Source organism: Thermobia domestica, chromosome 14 (genome assembly GCF_964235325.1).
Source record: "Thermobia domestica chromosome 14, izTheDome1.hap1.1, whole genome shotgun sequence".
Lineage (NCBI taxonomy): Eukaryota > Metazoa > Arthropoda > Insecta > Zygentoma > Lepismatidae > Thermobia > Thermobia domestica.
Window position 1 is genome coordinate 167,902,465 of NC_137467.1, and position 17,425 is coordinate 167,919,889.

The 17,425-nt window shown below is 36.0% G+C and overlaps 2 protein-coding genes across 2 annotated transcripts in view; one reads left to right on the forward strand and one right to left on the reverse strand.

Annotated features, from left to right (window-relative positions):
- The first annotated feature begins 796 nt into the window (after positions 1–796).
- Positions 797–17,425, forward strand: part of cad (caudal type homeobox) — a 228,019-nt gene continuing 211,390 nt past the window's right edge. Inside the window, exon 1 of the mRNA XM_081739164.1 lies at positions 797–1,892. Within this exon, the coding sequence (XP_081595290.1) occupies positions 891–1,889 (999 nt within the window). The 5' untranslated portion in view covers positions 797–890 and the 3' untranslated portion in view covers positions 1,890–1,892. The remainder of the gene's footprint in view (positions 1,893–17,425) is intronic.
- LOC145670102 (protein CFDP2-like) lies at positions 12,389–12,757 on the reverse strand. Its single transcript, XM_081738470.1, has one exon. It carries the CDS (start codon positions 12,755–12,757, stop codon positions 12,389–12,391), a length of 369 nt encoding a protein of 122 aa, XP_081594596.1.

A 17,425-nucleotide genomic window follows, 5' to 3' on the forward strand; every position in this document is an offset into this window, starting at 1 on the left:
CATGGAACAGTAAAAACCGGGGCTACGCAGACCTGAATAACCTTCATACTGCTATTACAAGGCACGAAAAATCGGACTCTCACGTTAATGCACTAATAACTTTGGCGGCCTTTGGCAAAATTAGAATAGACGTACAATTTGATAAGCAAAAGCGAGAGGATATTAGAAAACATAATGAAACCGTAAAAGAGAATAGGGAAATTTTGAAAAGACTAACGTATGTGACGTGTCTTTTAGGCAAGCAAGAATTACCTTTTCGCGGGCACAACGAGAGCGAAGAATCGAACAACCGAGGCAACTACGTGGAAATCCTACAGTTGTTATCAGAATTTGATGCAAAATTGAAACATCATTTGACCACATCTAAGGTTTTCTCAGGTACATCTCCCTTAATTCAAAATGATTTAATACAAAGTGTGGGTGCAGTTATGGTTGAAGAAATTAAATCTCAAATCAAAACAAGTCGTTTCGTATCTATTATGATCGATGAAACATCAGATGTCACCAATCTATCCCAGTTATCTACTGTGTTGCGTTATAGTCACAACAATAACGTTGTTGAAAGATTTTTAGGGTTTAGTGACGTTAGTTCTGATCGTAGTGCTGCAGCATTAACAAATCTAATTATGAAAGTGTTAGAACAGTTTGAGTGCAAAAATAAACTGATCGCACAAACTTACGACGGGGCTGCAGTGTTAGCAGGTGACATAAGTGGGGTCCAGAGGCGGGTAAGGGAAATTGTTCCGGAGGCGATTTTTATACATTGTTACGCGTATAAGCTAAATCTTGTGTTGTCACAATCCGTTTCCTTTATTAGTGCTTGTCGCATATTCTTCGTTACGATTAATGGAATTGCTGCATTTTTCTCTTCTTCAACAAAAAGAACTAATATGTTGGACACATTTGTTAAGAAAAGATTCCCACGACTTGCAGCTACGAGATGGAACTTTTCCAGCCGATTAGTGCAAACTATTGCTAACTGCAAAGATCAGCTCCAGGAACTATTAGAAGCCATCTTAGAATCTCCTGGGGATTGGGATAGTATTACCGTACAAGAGGCAGACGGATTTCTTGCAAAGTTAAATGACTTTCAGTTTAATTTTCTTCTAAATTTGTTTCAAGACATATACACTTTCACCGATGTAGTGTTTAATATCTTACAGTCCAAGTCTTTAGACATTGCGTATTGTTCAAAAGAAATACTGACACTGAAGGAGAGACTGTCATCAAAACGCAACAATGGTTTTGAAGAAGTTTGGCGCGACACCTTACTATCTAATGATCCGCCGACAAAACGCCGAAAACAAGCCAATCCCTTATCAGTAGAGGAGGAATTCAAGAGGCTTTATTGTGAAATATATGACACCATAATATTGCAGCTGCAGCACCGTTTTGATTCACTGCCAGAAATGTCTTTTTTGGAACTTCTTGATTGTTCTAAATTTTCAAAATTTTCAAAATATTTTCCAGAACAACAGTTTGTGCAATTGGAGAAAATGTACGCAAAGTTCTTTGATTTTGTACGATTGAAAGCCGAGCTTAAGGGTGTCTATAATTCTGATCATTTTGTGGGAAGGAGTTTGGGAGATATTTACAACTTCTTAGTTTCAAATGGTCTACAGACTGGCCTTCAAGAACTTAACAAACTGTGCGAATTAATTAGAGTTATACCTTCAACTACATCATCAGTGGAACGTTCATTTTCGGCCTTGAAACGCATAAAAACATTCCAGAGAAATTCTCAAGGACAAGAACGTCTTTCGGCTTTGGCGATGATGTCTATAGAGAAAGATCTTCTAATAGAAATGAAAAGCAAAGATTCATTCTTTGACAAAGTCACCGAGGAATTTTGCAAGAAGACCAGAAGAGTGGATTTTCTTTTCAAGTAATTGGTGAGTATTATCATAATTCTAATTATTTTCTGATAGTCTACTCTTTTTGAACGTGCTATATTTACAGAGAATGGTGGGTACAAGAGTAAGGCAAAAGAGCATTGAACCCCCTTCTTTTCCCAATCTATTTTTTTTTTTTTTCAAGTATTAATTCCGCATTACTATTAGGATGCGCTTATAGATGTGCACACCAATGTAACAAACAAACTTTGGAGTTATATACATGCTTGAGAAACCGCTGGAACGTAGCGAGGAACATATATAAGAAAGTATCCATTAGTTTCGTAAGTTTCTGGGCGAGAGGGGCAAGAGGAAATGCAATGACGACTGGGACTTCATTACAGTTTTACATGGGCGATTGGAGCATCCACATTCTTTTTGCTCTTCTGTCAAACGAAACAGAGAGAGAGGGAGAGAAAAAAAGCGCAATGTGCCTGCCTGCTCGAAGGTGTCCCTCTTTGAGAAAGGGGATGATTGTCCTCGCTGACAATCTTCCTCATGTCCTCAGTCACAGTTGCCAACTTATTTGGTTTACCACTGTCTCTTTTTTTTTTTTTTTTTTTTTTTAAAGAGCTTAAATTGGAGAAGCAAATTCAGCACAGCATTGGATTGATTATTGGGTGGATTATATTAACCCTTGGATTGATTATATTATTCCTTAGTTGTGTTTCCGAGTGAATAGTGTGTATTTTCAAATCGTTCAATAGCTACCTAGTAAGAATATATATGAACTACGTTATTTTATTAGCGGGAGAGGAAGTGCAAGCATTTTAAAGCATAAAAGTGATTTTGAAAACTAGTTAGAAATTGACAGTGGAACATTCGTTTCTCGAACAGTGTACTGTTTGCACTTGAACAAAATATATTTCTTTTCATCATTCAATATTGTGTCCCCGTGAATGAGTGGTTACGCTCGTCGCCTTGTAATCAAGGGGTCCCGTGTTCGATTCCCGGTGGAGACACAAGTGGTTCGGATCCCACGTTAAGCTGTTGGTCCCATCCTTAGGACGTCATCATCATCCTATGGAAGGCAATGGAAAAACACCATGGGACCTTCGGGTCAAAGACTTGCCTTCGGGCAGAACACCAATCATCATCATCATCATCATGATACAAAACAGATGTAAAGTTTATTCTACGCAGCAAGGTAGGAGTGCTGGAGCGTTTTACAAATAATAATAATAATAATAATAATAATAATAATAATAATAATAATAATAATAATAATAATAATAATAATAATAATAATATATTATTATTATTATTATTATTATTATTATTATTATTATTATTATTATTATTATTATAATATAGTGGTAGTAGAAGTAGTGGTATTGGAACATTGCATGCCCAACCTCAAAACTCAGGATACGCCACTGATATATATATATATATATATATATATATATATATATATATATATATATATATATATATATATATATATATATATATATATATATATATTAAACTACGTTGGGCCAAAGCATTTTTCAAATTTATTTTTCAACTACTAAGTACCCAACATGCCGACCATTTGCCTACATAATACCAACGTATTTTCTAACTTTACGTTTGCAACTACCAATTCCCTACAATGCCGATCATTAGCCTACTAGCGCCGACGTATTTTTTAACTTTACTTTTTCAACTGCCGATTCCTAACCGTGTCGATCATTAGCCTACGTAGGGTCAACGTATTTTCCAACGTTACTTTTTCAACTATCAATCCCTAACCATGCCGATCATTAGCCTATGTAGGACCAACGTACTTTTCTACTTTACTTTTTCAAATGCCGATTCCCAACCATGCCGATCATTAGCCTACATAGTACAAACATTTTCCAACTTTATTTTTTCACGTGCTGATTCCCATTAGCCTACCAAGTGTGCTGCTAAAAGGGCCACTCTCTTCTTGATTGCAGAGGCTAAAATAAAATTTAAAAGATAAGCCTATGTTCATGGTCCTCATTCTGCTTTACGTTTGAATTAATTCAACGCCAAATTTGCGTTTTAGTTTGTGGGCATATTATACCAATATATAAACAATATTTATTATTTTTGTGTATAGTGTGATGACTTACATATATCTTTAAACGTTAATAAATGCTTTTCATTGTGTTCGTACGATCACTTTATCAATTCTATGAATCATGTAACACTAAAAGAATGATATCTATCGAAATGTCTCTAATTTAAAAAGGTATTCTCGTTTTAACTCGAGATGATACGAGAATATTTCTCCTCCATTAACAAATAATAATAATAATAATAATAATAATAATAATAATAATAATAATAATAATAATAATAATAATAATAATAATAAACTGCTTGACTCTTAGTTTCTCCTTTTACCGGATGCGACAGGAACACGAACCCAGAGACTTTTAGAATAATTATAAATCCGGCTATTCTCTACAGTGGGACCGAATCTCCAGCAGTAGACCGCTTGACTACACCATAAGCCTACCACTTAGACACTATTGCTATACCAGCTACTCCACTGTTGATAAGTATACCAGTAGCTCAGAGATAAATAGAAATCCACTTTCCAAATCAACGTTAGAGGAGAAAAAGTTTTTTTTAAAAAAAGAAAGAAACGAAAAAGGTAAGTTTGTTATGGATACGGAAAACTACAGAACGTCCCGTCCATGAACATGCTTGCAATGTGTAACAGATTTGTACCATCCTCTCTAGATTCAGTGAGGTATCTGTGGAAGAAGCATTCTCCACGCTCACCTGCTTTCTCAGCGATATCTCCTCTTCTTCAATCCAGATGACGGCGTTAGCTCAAAGTTAGCTTTGTGTAAGCATACACGATGAGCTAGACATCCGCATTCTTTCTAAAAGAGATTTAAACTTAAAGTATTTGGAATTTGTATCAGAGGTTGAACATTTTCTATAACTTTCTCAACTTCAGCTTGTTGGTGTTGAAGCAGCAAATGGTAATTAATGACCAAAATGACTAGAACGATCCTCAAACCAGTACAAATAGTGTAGGAAATGTTGAAGTGTAACAGACGCAAAGAAGCAACCAGTATGTATTGATATGTATGCCCGTATGGTAGAGGTCTGCACGGACCGGAATTTTTAGCCCGGGCCCGGCCCTGCTCGTGAATTTACAATGTGAGGCCTGATGCGAGTTCGAAATATGTTTTAGAATTTAGGCCCGAGCCCAGCCCGAGCTTGTGTGATAATCAAATGAGCCCGAAATAAGCCCGAATTGCGGAAACTTGATAATTAACGCAAAATTGTATTTTTATTTACAGCAATAAGAGGTTTAGTTTCGCAGTTGTGCTTTAAACGTTCTCCAGAAAGAACTGTGCAATATATAGGCCTATCGCAGTGATGCCAGTTTTGTAACAGCAAAATTCCCGTCCAAAGCCACAAAATTTCCCGATGTGATGCAAAATTTCCCGCTAACCTAAATAGATATAGTTTACATCTAGTAGTAAACAATTTTAAAAAATACCGTTTTAGAAGGACTATGATGTACAATGGAATTCATTCTCGTAGTATAAAAAGGTATTATTTATAGTTATGCATGATAAGGTAAAAAACATTTTTTTTTAAATACTGTGTACACTTTTTTTTTTTTTTTTTTTTTTGGGGGGGGTAACGAACACTATGTCGTTCTTTATGGTTTGGAAGGGAATGTTATGTTCAGGAAAGCCAGAATTAATTCAGTTGTTTTGGCCTAACGATTTTTCTGTTGCAGCACATTGGTTGTTCCGTCACCAAAAAAGCAGCGAAAAGCAGGGTATTTTGGAATTGCTTTACATTAACTTGATTTTTCAAGTCTTTTTGTATTTTTGAGGTTCATCTGTATCACAAAAGAGCTCAGTGTTAAGGGTCTTACACCAAGTTGAGAATGTCTCCATTTCCCATTTCTAGCCTATTTTAAAGAAAAATTCCCGCATTCCCACCAGTGCTCAGAATTTCGCAGTTTACGGGAAATTTCCCACAAACTGGTATCACTGGCCTATCGTTGGAGAGTATATTTACAAAGTTAGACCTGAAAAGGCCCGAGAAATATGGTTTTATATTTAAAAACTCACGGCCCGAGCCTGGCCCGGGTCCGAAGTGATATATGCTTCGTAGGACTAAGCAAGGCCCGCGGGCCGGGTCGGGATTAGGCCCGCGGGCTCAGCCCGAGCCCGTGCAGACCTCTCCTGTATGGGCATGTTTTATACCACAATAGCTACAACTATCAAATTTATAATACATGAAATGAAATGAAATCTTTAAGTTTTGCATCCTACGTTTATGCCGGATTGGCTAAAGGAAGCGGTGATAATGAGAAATGAATGAAATGATGGAATGAAGAAAATGGGAGGAAACGGGAGAACATCGGGAAAACCCACGCACACGGTATTTGTCCACAACAAAGCTCACTTGGCGCGAGTTGGAATCGAACCAAGGACCCCATGCACCAGAGGTGAATGCTCTACCACTGAGTCACCGCGGCCCCCTTGATAAGACATATAAGAGACTATTCAATCTTATTAAATATTCTATAATCTTAACCTTTCTTACTACAAGTGATCTGTTCATATTAGGTCCCTAGATTTTTTCAGAAAGAGAGAGAGAAAGAAAGAGAAAGATTTTACGATTTTTAAGGAAGAAAAGGAAGATATTCAGAATTTACATATAACAAACATAAATATGGTTTCACGTAATAACAGAATAGTTTTAATTAAAAACTGGGGCAGTTCGATTTAAAATAACTGCAACAAGTAAAATGTATTTCATTTCCCAGTGGGAGATCAAGAGATTAGGGTCTCACGTTATTCTGTAGATCCTCATTTCATATAGCCTCGCTGCTGAACAGGACACTAATCTCAATTCCTACCAACCGAGCATATTACACATAGCCTATCTTTGTTTTCTTTTAATTTTATTAAAATGAAGACTTTGCATCTCTCAGTTGTACAACATCCTTTTATACGTTATAAAAATCCGTGCAGCACATATCGAAATTTACAAGCACTCGGAGTTCTGTTTTTATTACTTCACAGTAACTCCTGTTCCTGACATCAGTAAATCCTGCTTTTATTAGTTCATAGTATATTCTGTTCGTGACATCAGTATATTCTGCTTTTATTAGTTCACAGCAACTTTTGTTCCTAACATCAGTATATTCTGCTTTTATTAGTTCATAGTAGCTTCTGTTCCTGGCATTAGTATATTCTGCTTTTATTAGTTCACAATAACTTATGTTCCGGATATCAGTATATTGTATTCTACTTTTATTAGTTCACAGTAACTTCTGTTCCGGACATAGCTCATGTGGTTCGGATTCCACGTTAATCAGTAGGTCCACGTCTCATATAGCCTCGCTGCTGAACGGGACGTTAAACTCAAAGTCAATTCAATTCAATTCTGTTCCGGACATCAGTATATTGTATTCTACTTTTATTAGTTCACAGTAGCTTCTGTTCCGGATATCAGTATATTGTATTCTATTTTTATTAGTTCACAGTAACTTCTGTTCCGGACATCAGTATATTGTATTCTACTTTTATTAGTTCACAGTAGCTTCTGTTCGTGACATCAGTATATTTTGCTTTTATTAGTTCACTGCAACTTCTGTTCCTGGCATGAGTATATTCTGCTTTTATTAGTTCACAGCAACTTCTGTTCCTGGCATGAGTATATTCTGCTTTTATTAGTTCACAGCAACTTTTGTTCCTGACATCAGTATATTCTGCTCTTATTAGTTCACAGTAGCTTTTGTTCCTGACATCAGTATATTCTGCTTTTATTAGTTCACAGTGGGCCTAGGACAAATCTGCCAATTACCAAATGCGCCAATCGTGAAAATGGACAAATCTGCCAATGGACAAATCCGCCAATGGACAAATCTGCCAATTGACAAATCTGCCAATTACCAAATCTGCCAATTACCAAATGTGCCAAACGCGAAAATGACCAAATGCGCCAATTGTGAAAAAGGACAAATCTGCCAATTACCAAATCTGCCAATTACCAAATGCGCCAAACGCGAAAATGACCAAATGCGCCAATTGTGAAAATGGACAAATCAGCCAATTGACAAATCTGCCAATTGACAAATCTGCCAATTACCAAATGCGCCAATCGCGAAAATGACCAAATGCGCCAATCGTGAGAATGGACAGATCTGCCAATGGACAAATCTGCCAATGGACAAATCTGCCAATGGACAAATCCGCCAATTACCAAATCCGCCAATTACCAAATCCGCCAATTACCAAATCCGCCAATTACCAAATCTGCCAATGGACAAATCTGCCAAAGGATACGTCACCGAACTATCATTTTATTTTAGATGTATTCTTCAATCATCATCCTACAATATTACGAGAAAGAAGAAGAATTATTTATGAAAGAAAGCGGAAAAGAGTATTTTAATTTTGATGTGTTTTACTTTAATTAATTCGCAATTATGTTTCAAAATGAATGTTTACTGATGTTGGTTTTTGGAGTTTAGTATCCCATTGCTGTACATAGGTTATATGAGACGTGACATAACGCGTTTGAATTTTAATGTCCTCTTACTAGGAATCGAACCCGAAAAGACTAATGTTTGTTGTAATTATTCGGTAGCCAACAAATAATTTTCAGAGTAAGTTTTTCTTTATGTAGTTAATACGTTTAAAGTGGATTGAATATGATCCAAGATTAGTTCATATAAAAGGAAAATTAGTATAATTGAGTTCACTTCGCATCTATTAGTAAATACACATTAGTAACTCTGGTATTTTGTAACTTGTATGCTTAGTGATTTTGTAATAATTTTGTGATCCTGATTACGGATTTCTAAAGTGAAAAATATTAACTGATAACAATCGGATTGTACCTTTTGTTACTTGATTTCCTCTTAACACTGACACACGTATTTCCAAGAATGAATCGCGTAATTCTAACAGTCTTCCAATGACGAGACATATATCATTCCATTGATAATATTGAGGTAAACAAAATGTTATACATGCGTGTAAAAACCCATGTAAACTTTTCTAGAACATGTAGTAAAATATCGTATTCGTAGATATGAACATTGATGCTCTGTTACAGCTACTTACTGATATAAAAGTGAAATTGAATTATATCGTCATTAACCATGCACACTGATCTTGGAGATTGGCCTCCCTGAATGTAGATATCTTTATTCGAATTTGTGACAAGGAAATACACATATTTCAATGCCTCCCCAAATTATACAGAAGTCGTCGTCGCTGTCATTAAGATCTTTATTACACCAATTCTAAGACTACATTACTCAGTTAATGAGATATAGTCCAGAATGTTGATTGATTTTCTTCCTTTAAAAATAATATTGTCAAACACATTATATATGTATAAATCGATAAATCACATCGAACCAAATAAAATGAGATGCTCGAATACAAGTTTAGTTTATTAAAAAAAAATATGCTGCACTAACAACTGTATCTTTCGTTGCCAATAATCAGTGACAGCTTTCATTCATTGTCCTGGCAGTAGTGAACTAGCAGTTTCCTTGTCTTTTCATAAGGTGCAACATACACTTTTTCGAACATGATAGCTAGTTGTAATCGTAGGTAATAACAATCAAGTTAATTAAAAAGTCTTGGTAATAAGTATTTTCAAATTGGTTAAAATGAATACGAACCTGTTTTCGGAACGGGTAATTTGAATAGGGACATCAAAATATAAGCCGTCACTTTAGAATCTTTTTAAAGAAAATTACAAAAGTGTTTACTTAAAATATTTACTTTATATTTTACAAGGCTATGAAAATATTTCTTCACATTCTTTCAAATATTCACAACTTTCACAATTACAAACTAGAATTTCTCACCAAGTACAAGATCGTATAAAAAATAAATACCAAAATTTATAGTTGTAAAAGAATTTTTTCTGTTATAACTTTCGATTTTAAAATTCACGACTGTAAATCAGGTCATGAGGACAAAAGTTACTTGTAATATAGGCAAAGTTCCTACAATCTAAGAACCCCGCAAACCTTACCTTACCTTACCATACAGCTCTACAGCCCTGGGTGGGCTTTGGCTTCATTCACCAGGCGCCTCCATTCTTCTCTATTCTTTGCTTTTCCTTTTCAGTTCTTAACTTTCAATATTCTCAGATCCTTGTTTACATCCTCGTTCCATCTTTGCTTTGGTCTACCTCTTCTTCTCGTGGAAAATATCTTTTCATGTAATATCTTCTTTGCTAGTCGTCCTTCTTCCATTCTTTCTACGTGTCCCGCTCATCGCAGTTGTTGCGCTTTTATAAACCGTACAATATCTTCTCCTCTTAAGATGTCTTCTATTTCTTTGTTGGTTCTGCTTCTCCATTCGTTATTCTCTCTGATTGGCCCGAATTTCTTTCTAATTATTTTCCTTTCGAATATTCGTAGTTTTTCTTCGTTTTCTTTGGATAACGTCCATACTTCTGCGCTGTAAGTGACTATCGGTCTAATTGTCGTTTTGTAAATCTTCATCTTGGTTTGCCTGCCAATGCTTTTGTTTTTGAGTATTTGTGCATTAGCATAATACGCCTTGTTTCCTGCTAGAATTCTTTCTTTGATTGTAGTTGTCATGTTGTTCCTGTTATCTATTGTCATTCCTAAATATCTAAATCTGTCTACTTCTTCAAATGTTTTGTTTCCTATTACAAACCTTCCCTTTCTTCTCTTATTTTTATCTGATGTTATGTGCATGTATTTTGTTTTTTCAATGTTTACTTGCAGCCCCAGTGGATTCGTTAGTTCCTCTAGTTCGTTGTAGAGCTTCCTGAGTTCGTATTCCGTTCTCGTCAAGATGGCGATGTCATCTGCATAGGCGCATATTTGGCTGGCTTTATTGATAATTGTGCCTCTTTTATCTATTTCTCGTATTGCAATATGTAAGGCTATTATGAATAAAGTTGTCGACAGCCCGTCTCCCTGTTTTACTCCCTTTTTGTACTCGAATTCTTCTCCTACTCTGTGCCCTACTTTTACTTTTGCTGTAGTTTGTTCCAGGATTATTTTAATTAAGTTGCTCAGTTTTGGGGGGATCTTGAAGTGTTCTAGTCCCTGTAGAAGACCATTTCTATCTATACTGTCGAATGCTTGTTTGTAGTCTATGAACAGAATGTGTATATCTATTCCATGTTCATAGCACTTTTCTATTGCCTGTTTCATCACAAATAGCTGATCTGTTGTTCCTCTGTTTATTCTAAATCCACTCTGGTACTCTCCGATTATTTCTTCTGTAAATCTCTTTATTCTGTTATTAAGTATGCTTGTGAATATTTTATAGACTGTGTTCAGTAGCACTATTCCTCTATAATTTGAGCAATCTGTTTTGTCTCCTTTCTTGTGTATTGGATGCAGTATCCCCACTTTCCAGTCTGATGGTATTGTTTCTTCTTCCCAGATTCGTCTGATCATGTTGCCTATTTCCTTCGTCATCTCTGTGCCTGCATATTTTATTAGTTCCGCTGTTATGTTGTCTTCTCCGGGGGCTTTGTTGTTTTTAAGTTTCCTGATAGCATTCTCTACTTCTTCATCGCTTGGTATTTCTACTGATTGATGCTCTATGATATTTCTTCTCTCCATTACTTCCAATTGTAGTATTTCACTTTCTTCTGTTTCTGATGTTGGATTTAGCTGCTTTTTAAAGTATTCCGTCCATCTTTGTATGATACCCTGTTCATCGGATATTATGTTTCCTTTTTCGTCTTTACATCCAATCGGTTGTGCCTGAAATCCTTTATTTATGTTTTTGACTGCTATGTATAATTTCCTTATTTCGTTTCTTCCACTCATCTCTCCAATTTCTTCTATTCGTCGTTTTACCATGTCTCGTTTCTTCTTTCTACATATTTTGTTTGCCTGCCTTCTCATTTCTTTATATGCTTCTATGCTTGCTCTTGTTGATCTTTGTATCATTTTCTTGCTTCGTTTTTCTTTTCGATTGCCTCTTGACATTCCTCGTCGAACCACTGTTGTCTTTTTGGTTTTCTCCGTTGTCCAACCGTTTCTTCTGCTGTTTCTGTTATTATTTCTTGGATTTTATTCCATTGTTCTTGCACTGTTGGTATTCTTCCTTCTCTTGATTTATGTGCCAATTTTATCCTTATCCTGCGTTTATATTCCTCTTCCTTTTCCTTGTTTTTTAGTTTGTCTATGTCCCATTTTGTTTTCGTGTTTTCCCTATATACCAATTTCCTACTGATCTTCTCTCTAAGTTTAGCTTTGACCAGATAATGATCTGTGTCGCAGTTGTATCCTCTGTAGCTTCTTGTGTCCATTATAGATGAGGAGTGTCTATTGTTAATGAGGACATGGTCTATCTGATTGACCGTCGTGCCATCCGGTGACGCCCACGTTCCTAGATGTACTCTCTTGTGAGGGAAGCATGTACTTTTAATTGTGAGATTGTTTTCTATTACAAACTGAATAAGTAGGTTGCCATTGTCATTACTTTCTTCGTGCAGTGAATGTTTTCCTGTAACTTTGATTCGTGCATCATTTCTTCCTACTTTTTTGCATTGAAGTCTCCGATTACTATTACTATGTCGTATCTGGCAATCCTGTTACACGTCTCTTCTAGTTTCTCGTAGAAATCCACCTTCACTGCCCAGTCTTTGTCTTCTGTTGGGGCATGTGCTGTTACGATGGTGATGTTTCTGAATCTTCCTTTCATCCTTAGTTTACTTATTCTCTCGTTTATTGGTGTGAATTGTAGTACGTTATTTCTGACATGCTTAGCTATCATAAAGCCTGTACCAAACTGACCGGTTTTGCCTTGTGTTCCGCTGTAGTAGATAGTGTAATTTTCGTTATTAATTTTTCCCGTGTCTGCCCATCTTATCTCTTGAAGTGCTATAACATCTATGTCCTTCATGACTGTTTCTCGTGCTATTTCTTCTGCACGCTGGTTTTGGTCCACCCCGGAAATTTCCGGTACCCACCATATCTGGTGGGCTTTCCCCTATCCGCCACCTGGGGAGGTGCCTGGTGGAAGTCCAGCAACTCCCCCAGGACCCCGCAAACCTGACTCTTAATAAATTATATGAAAAAAAAACTATATATTCTAAACGTTCTAAATACAGTACTCAAAAAAAGATCTCAAGATACGTGTTTGCAAATAAGTCATGATTATACTAACTACTGCCTACTTATTAACGATGTTATTATTGCTAAAATAATTGCGTTTCTTCTTACTTTCCTTATCCATTTTCTGTTAAAGATTATAGCTTCTTGTTCAAGACTTTTTATTATTAACTTTTACCGACTGTATTTTTCTATTTATAATAAGGAATACATATATTGGTTTATTTCGAAAATGTAAAAAAGAAGCAGACATCCGCTTAATGAATTAGGTCAGCCATAGACAGGGCTGCTCGTAGATTTCATGGTCTTTCACACAAATTCTATGCGAGGTCCAACCAAACTTGTGAAATCTCCATTCCCGTAAAGGTCGTCAGCACAGTTGCAACTCCGTTTTTGTTGAAATAGTCAAGTAACAATATTTATATGGTTAGTGTACCACCACAAATGATCAAAACACACTAACAATAAACAAAACTTTACATACAATCAGTGGCAAAGCCAGAATTTCTATTCGGGGGGTCAGTGTCCTACTCCGGAAAACTCTTTTTTGTCAATGTGGAGACTGAAAGCGCAAATTTAGGTTTTATTCTAGCAACTTTTACAAATTTTGGGGCTTGGGAGTCCAGATCCCCGGAAACTCCCCCTGGATACGCAACTGCATACAATGGAAAAATTAATACAGTTTGATAGACAAAAGCAACTATTATGCTTCCGACAAGGGACTTATATAAGTGAATGAATAAAGAAAAGCTGCTACTAAAATAAGCAAAATTGCAAATAATTAAATCAATCGAACTACATAACACATAAAGTTGCAATATGTTATATCTGACTTCATTGGGACAGTTAGAAGATTGTCAGAACGTTAACTCCGCTACGAGCCACAATCTCAATCTATACTGAATCTATCCTCATATTTCTTCATTAAGGCTCGAGTTTAATGGACCTACTCGGTACCCAATGCTATAAATTTTAAAAGCTATCCTTGACTCAATGAAATGAAAAAAATACTTAAATAATATAATACAAGAACACAACCAGGGAAATGTCATAGAATCTCAATACTTACTGAGCCTTAGTAATTATTAAAGAAAGTATGCGTGCGAGTGATGGACCCATCTGGTAGTCCTAGGGTTAAAAGTGTATTCTTGTGTGGATATTTAGATAGAAGAATTAACTAGTTCTTGCCAAATTTCTTTAATTACTTGCGATATGTTCCATTATTTTCAAACTAGGGTTTAAAATGTGACTAATTGCTTTTAGGGCGGCTTATAACACTGAAAGGAGTCGTTTTATAACATGTTTATTAGAACGTTTTATTTTCATTTGATATAAAAAATTACCCAGCAAATTTTAGCAGTTGAATTTTTTTACACCCTGTATTTACGATAGGAAATGAAGTTATGCAATGTGCATAAATACTTGTTGTTTTCCAGGCAGTAGTATTTGCATTAAGGTGCGTGTAATTATTATTATTTAAAGCTATATAAATTTTAAAATAACACTGGCACATGAATTCACATCCATATATGAAAATCTCATTGGGGATATGGTAATGCCCTTAAGTCGTAATTAAATTGTACGTAATTACAGATGTACATGAAAATTCAGAGTTTTAGAGCCGAGACGGTGGTGAACAGAAGAGGAAGAAAAGAACACATTTCTTTCAACTTGCCTAAGGGGTTTTACAAGTGACATGACAATTGTGCAGCAAGAATAGCAGGATCTTTCAAGTGAAAAATCCTTGTTATTTAGGCGTCAAAAGAGAGGGGTGAGGAGAGAAGTACGAAATTACATTTATACATATAAACTAGTTCTCACTTTGGTCAACCCTAGCACACTGATAAGCATCAAATACTTTCTGGGCACTAAGTATACGACATTATATGTGGGCACTAAATCTACGGGCGCTAAGTATACTCCACGGTGAAGAGTATACTCTTCTATTGAGCGCAAACACACGCGAAAACATCCATTCTGTGGTTGTTCCATCTGAAATGTAGTCGAAGTTGACAATTTCTCGTTTAACATTTTACTCTTCTCTCTTTCTTGCACTTCGTTTTTCCTTTCTAGACCACAATTTACATTACTTCACGCTTGATTTGTCAGAATCTCACACAATAAACCGAATTTAGAAAGCACTTCCACATCAACATACATTTGCACAATAAAGCTAGGCAAATACTAACGTGTTTTCCCGTGCGTATTTTACGTCCGTAAATTTCCGACCGAAATGTCTATCCGTATTTTGGCCCTTACACCTAGCGTAAAAATACGTGCGTAAAGAAAAGAAGAAAAAGTAGCGGTCGCTTTTCAGTTTCCTCTTTCTAGTTGTTTGAACGGGTGGTTATTTTTCAACGTACTCAAGTTGTTTGAACAGGATAGATCGATCTAAAGCCATGCTTTTAAATACAGGTGCTGTAAACATTATGCTATTAAGAAAACGAAAAAACATAAGGAATAGTACATAGAAAGATGTTAATTAAGAGCTAACAATTAAAATAACTTAACCGGCGGTTTTCATTTGATAATCAGACAAAAGTGTCTAAGATAAGCGCAGATTAGAATTACACATGAGACTGGATTTCAGACAGGTCTAGTGCCTAGGTGATGTCTGCCACACAGGAAGTCCCGGGTTCGATTCCCAGTGGGAGAAAATTTAAGCGCATTGTGGTGGTTCGGATCCCATCTCAAACTGTAGGTCCAAGTTATATATAGTCTCGGTGCTGGAAAGAAACGCTAAACACTAATAATTAACTAATTCGATAGATGATTCAAGGATCAAATATTAATAGAGGGTTTTTGATTGGCGTTCAGCACCCATAGAATTTTTCGCTGGAATTTATTTCGAAATTTATCCACTCTGATGCCGATCGATGCAGGGGAGAACATGATTGTCACCTTAATTGAACTTCGCCAATGAATATCATTATTTAATTGCACGAATCACTCTTAAAACGGTAGTTACAATCAATCCAAACCCACTTTCCCTCTACTGTTTGAATCAGGCGCATACGCAGCAGTTTCTTTCTAGAGCGGGGATCCAATTTCAATTTGAGGATAAAGTATTTTAAAATTTGTAAAATCGCCCCTAAAATTAGACTAAATTTACAGAAAACCATTTTTTTTGGGGGGAAGAGGGGAGTCCGGACCACCACAACTTATCGCTTGTGTATGTCTCTGGTTTGTATTTTATTGGTTAAACTAGCTGAAATGCCCGTCCTTCGAACGGGGAGATCAGATTTATAAAAATATTTGAACTCCCAACTACCCTAACAATATACATTTCAATAATTGATTACACGGTTCATTCCGACTATACATGTCATCCCCCATGTGACCCCGAAGGGTTGATAGGGGTTTCTTAGCCATATTTGGACGGAAACGCCATCGGAAGTCATCATTCATCTCCACAACCCCGAAAACCACGGATTCGAAACAAATATCGCTAATTTCCGAGTATTTCTACGTCATTCCCCCTGTGACCCCCTTAGGGATGGTAAGGGTATCTGACCTCCACTGGGACTGAAATGCTATCGGGACTGTCACCATTCATCTCCGTGACCCCAAAAACTAAGAATTCGACACTAATACCAGTCATTTTTGATTATTTGCATAAGTCATCCCCCTGTGACCCTCTTGTGAATGATAGGGTATTTCACCCCTACAACATTTTTTCCTGGTTATAAGTAATATGTGTACCAAGTTTCGTTAAAATTGCTCCGGGCGTTTGTGCTAGACAATATATAGATACATACAGACACCTACATACATTATTTTTTACATATCATCCTCCTGTGACCCTCCTAGGGATGAAAGGGGTATCTTTCGCCCATAGTGTTTGTTTAGAAGTAATACGTGTACCAAGTTTGGTTGAAATTGCTCCAGGCGTTCGAGAGTTATGCTCGAACATACATACATACACTAATACATACATACATACATACATACATACATACATACATCCTATTATATATATAATGTCTTAATAAGTTTGATGTTTTTAATCTATGTACAGTACAATCTCGTTTATCCGGCCCTCGTTCACCCGGATCTCCGGATAATCCAAACCAGATTTGAAGAAACTTTTTAAAATTTAATGTCCCCATAGATAATAATTTTTAACTATGATAGCAAGAACGTAACCATAAATACGACAAACGTTTCCTTTTTTGTTTTGATTAAATATACAGTTCGTGTATAGATTTCACAGTAAATTATGGTAATACTGTACATAAAATGCTTCTTACCGAGTTCTAGAAAGCTTTACTCACAAGACGTTGAAGTGAATTGACTCAGGATTTGTTTTGCTTATTATCAATATTATCAGGATTATTCGGATTTTCGATTTTCCAGATTGCCTTTGGTCTCAGATAGTCTGAATAAACGTGGATGTACTGTATTGTATATATATATATATATATATATATATATATATATATATATATATATATATATA

Bases quoted from the DNA above. Each gene is read 5' to 3' on its own strand.
- LOC145670102 (XM_081738470.1), bottom strand. From the start codon at position 12,757: ATGAAGGACATAGATGTTATAGCACTTCAAGAGATAAGATGGGCAGAC.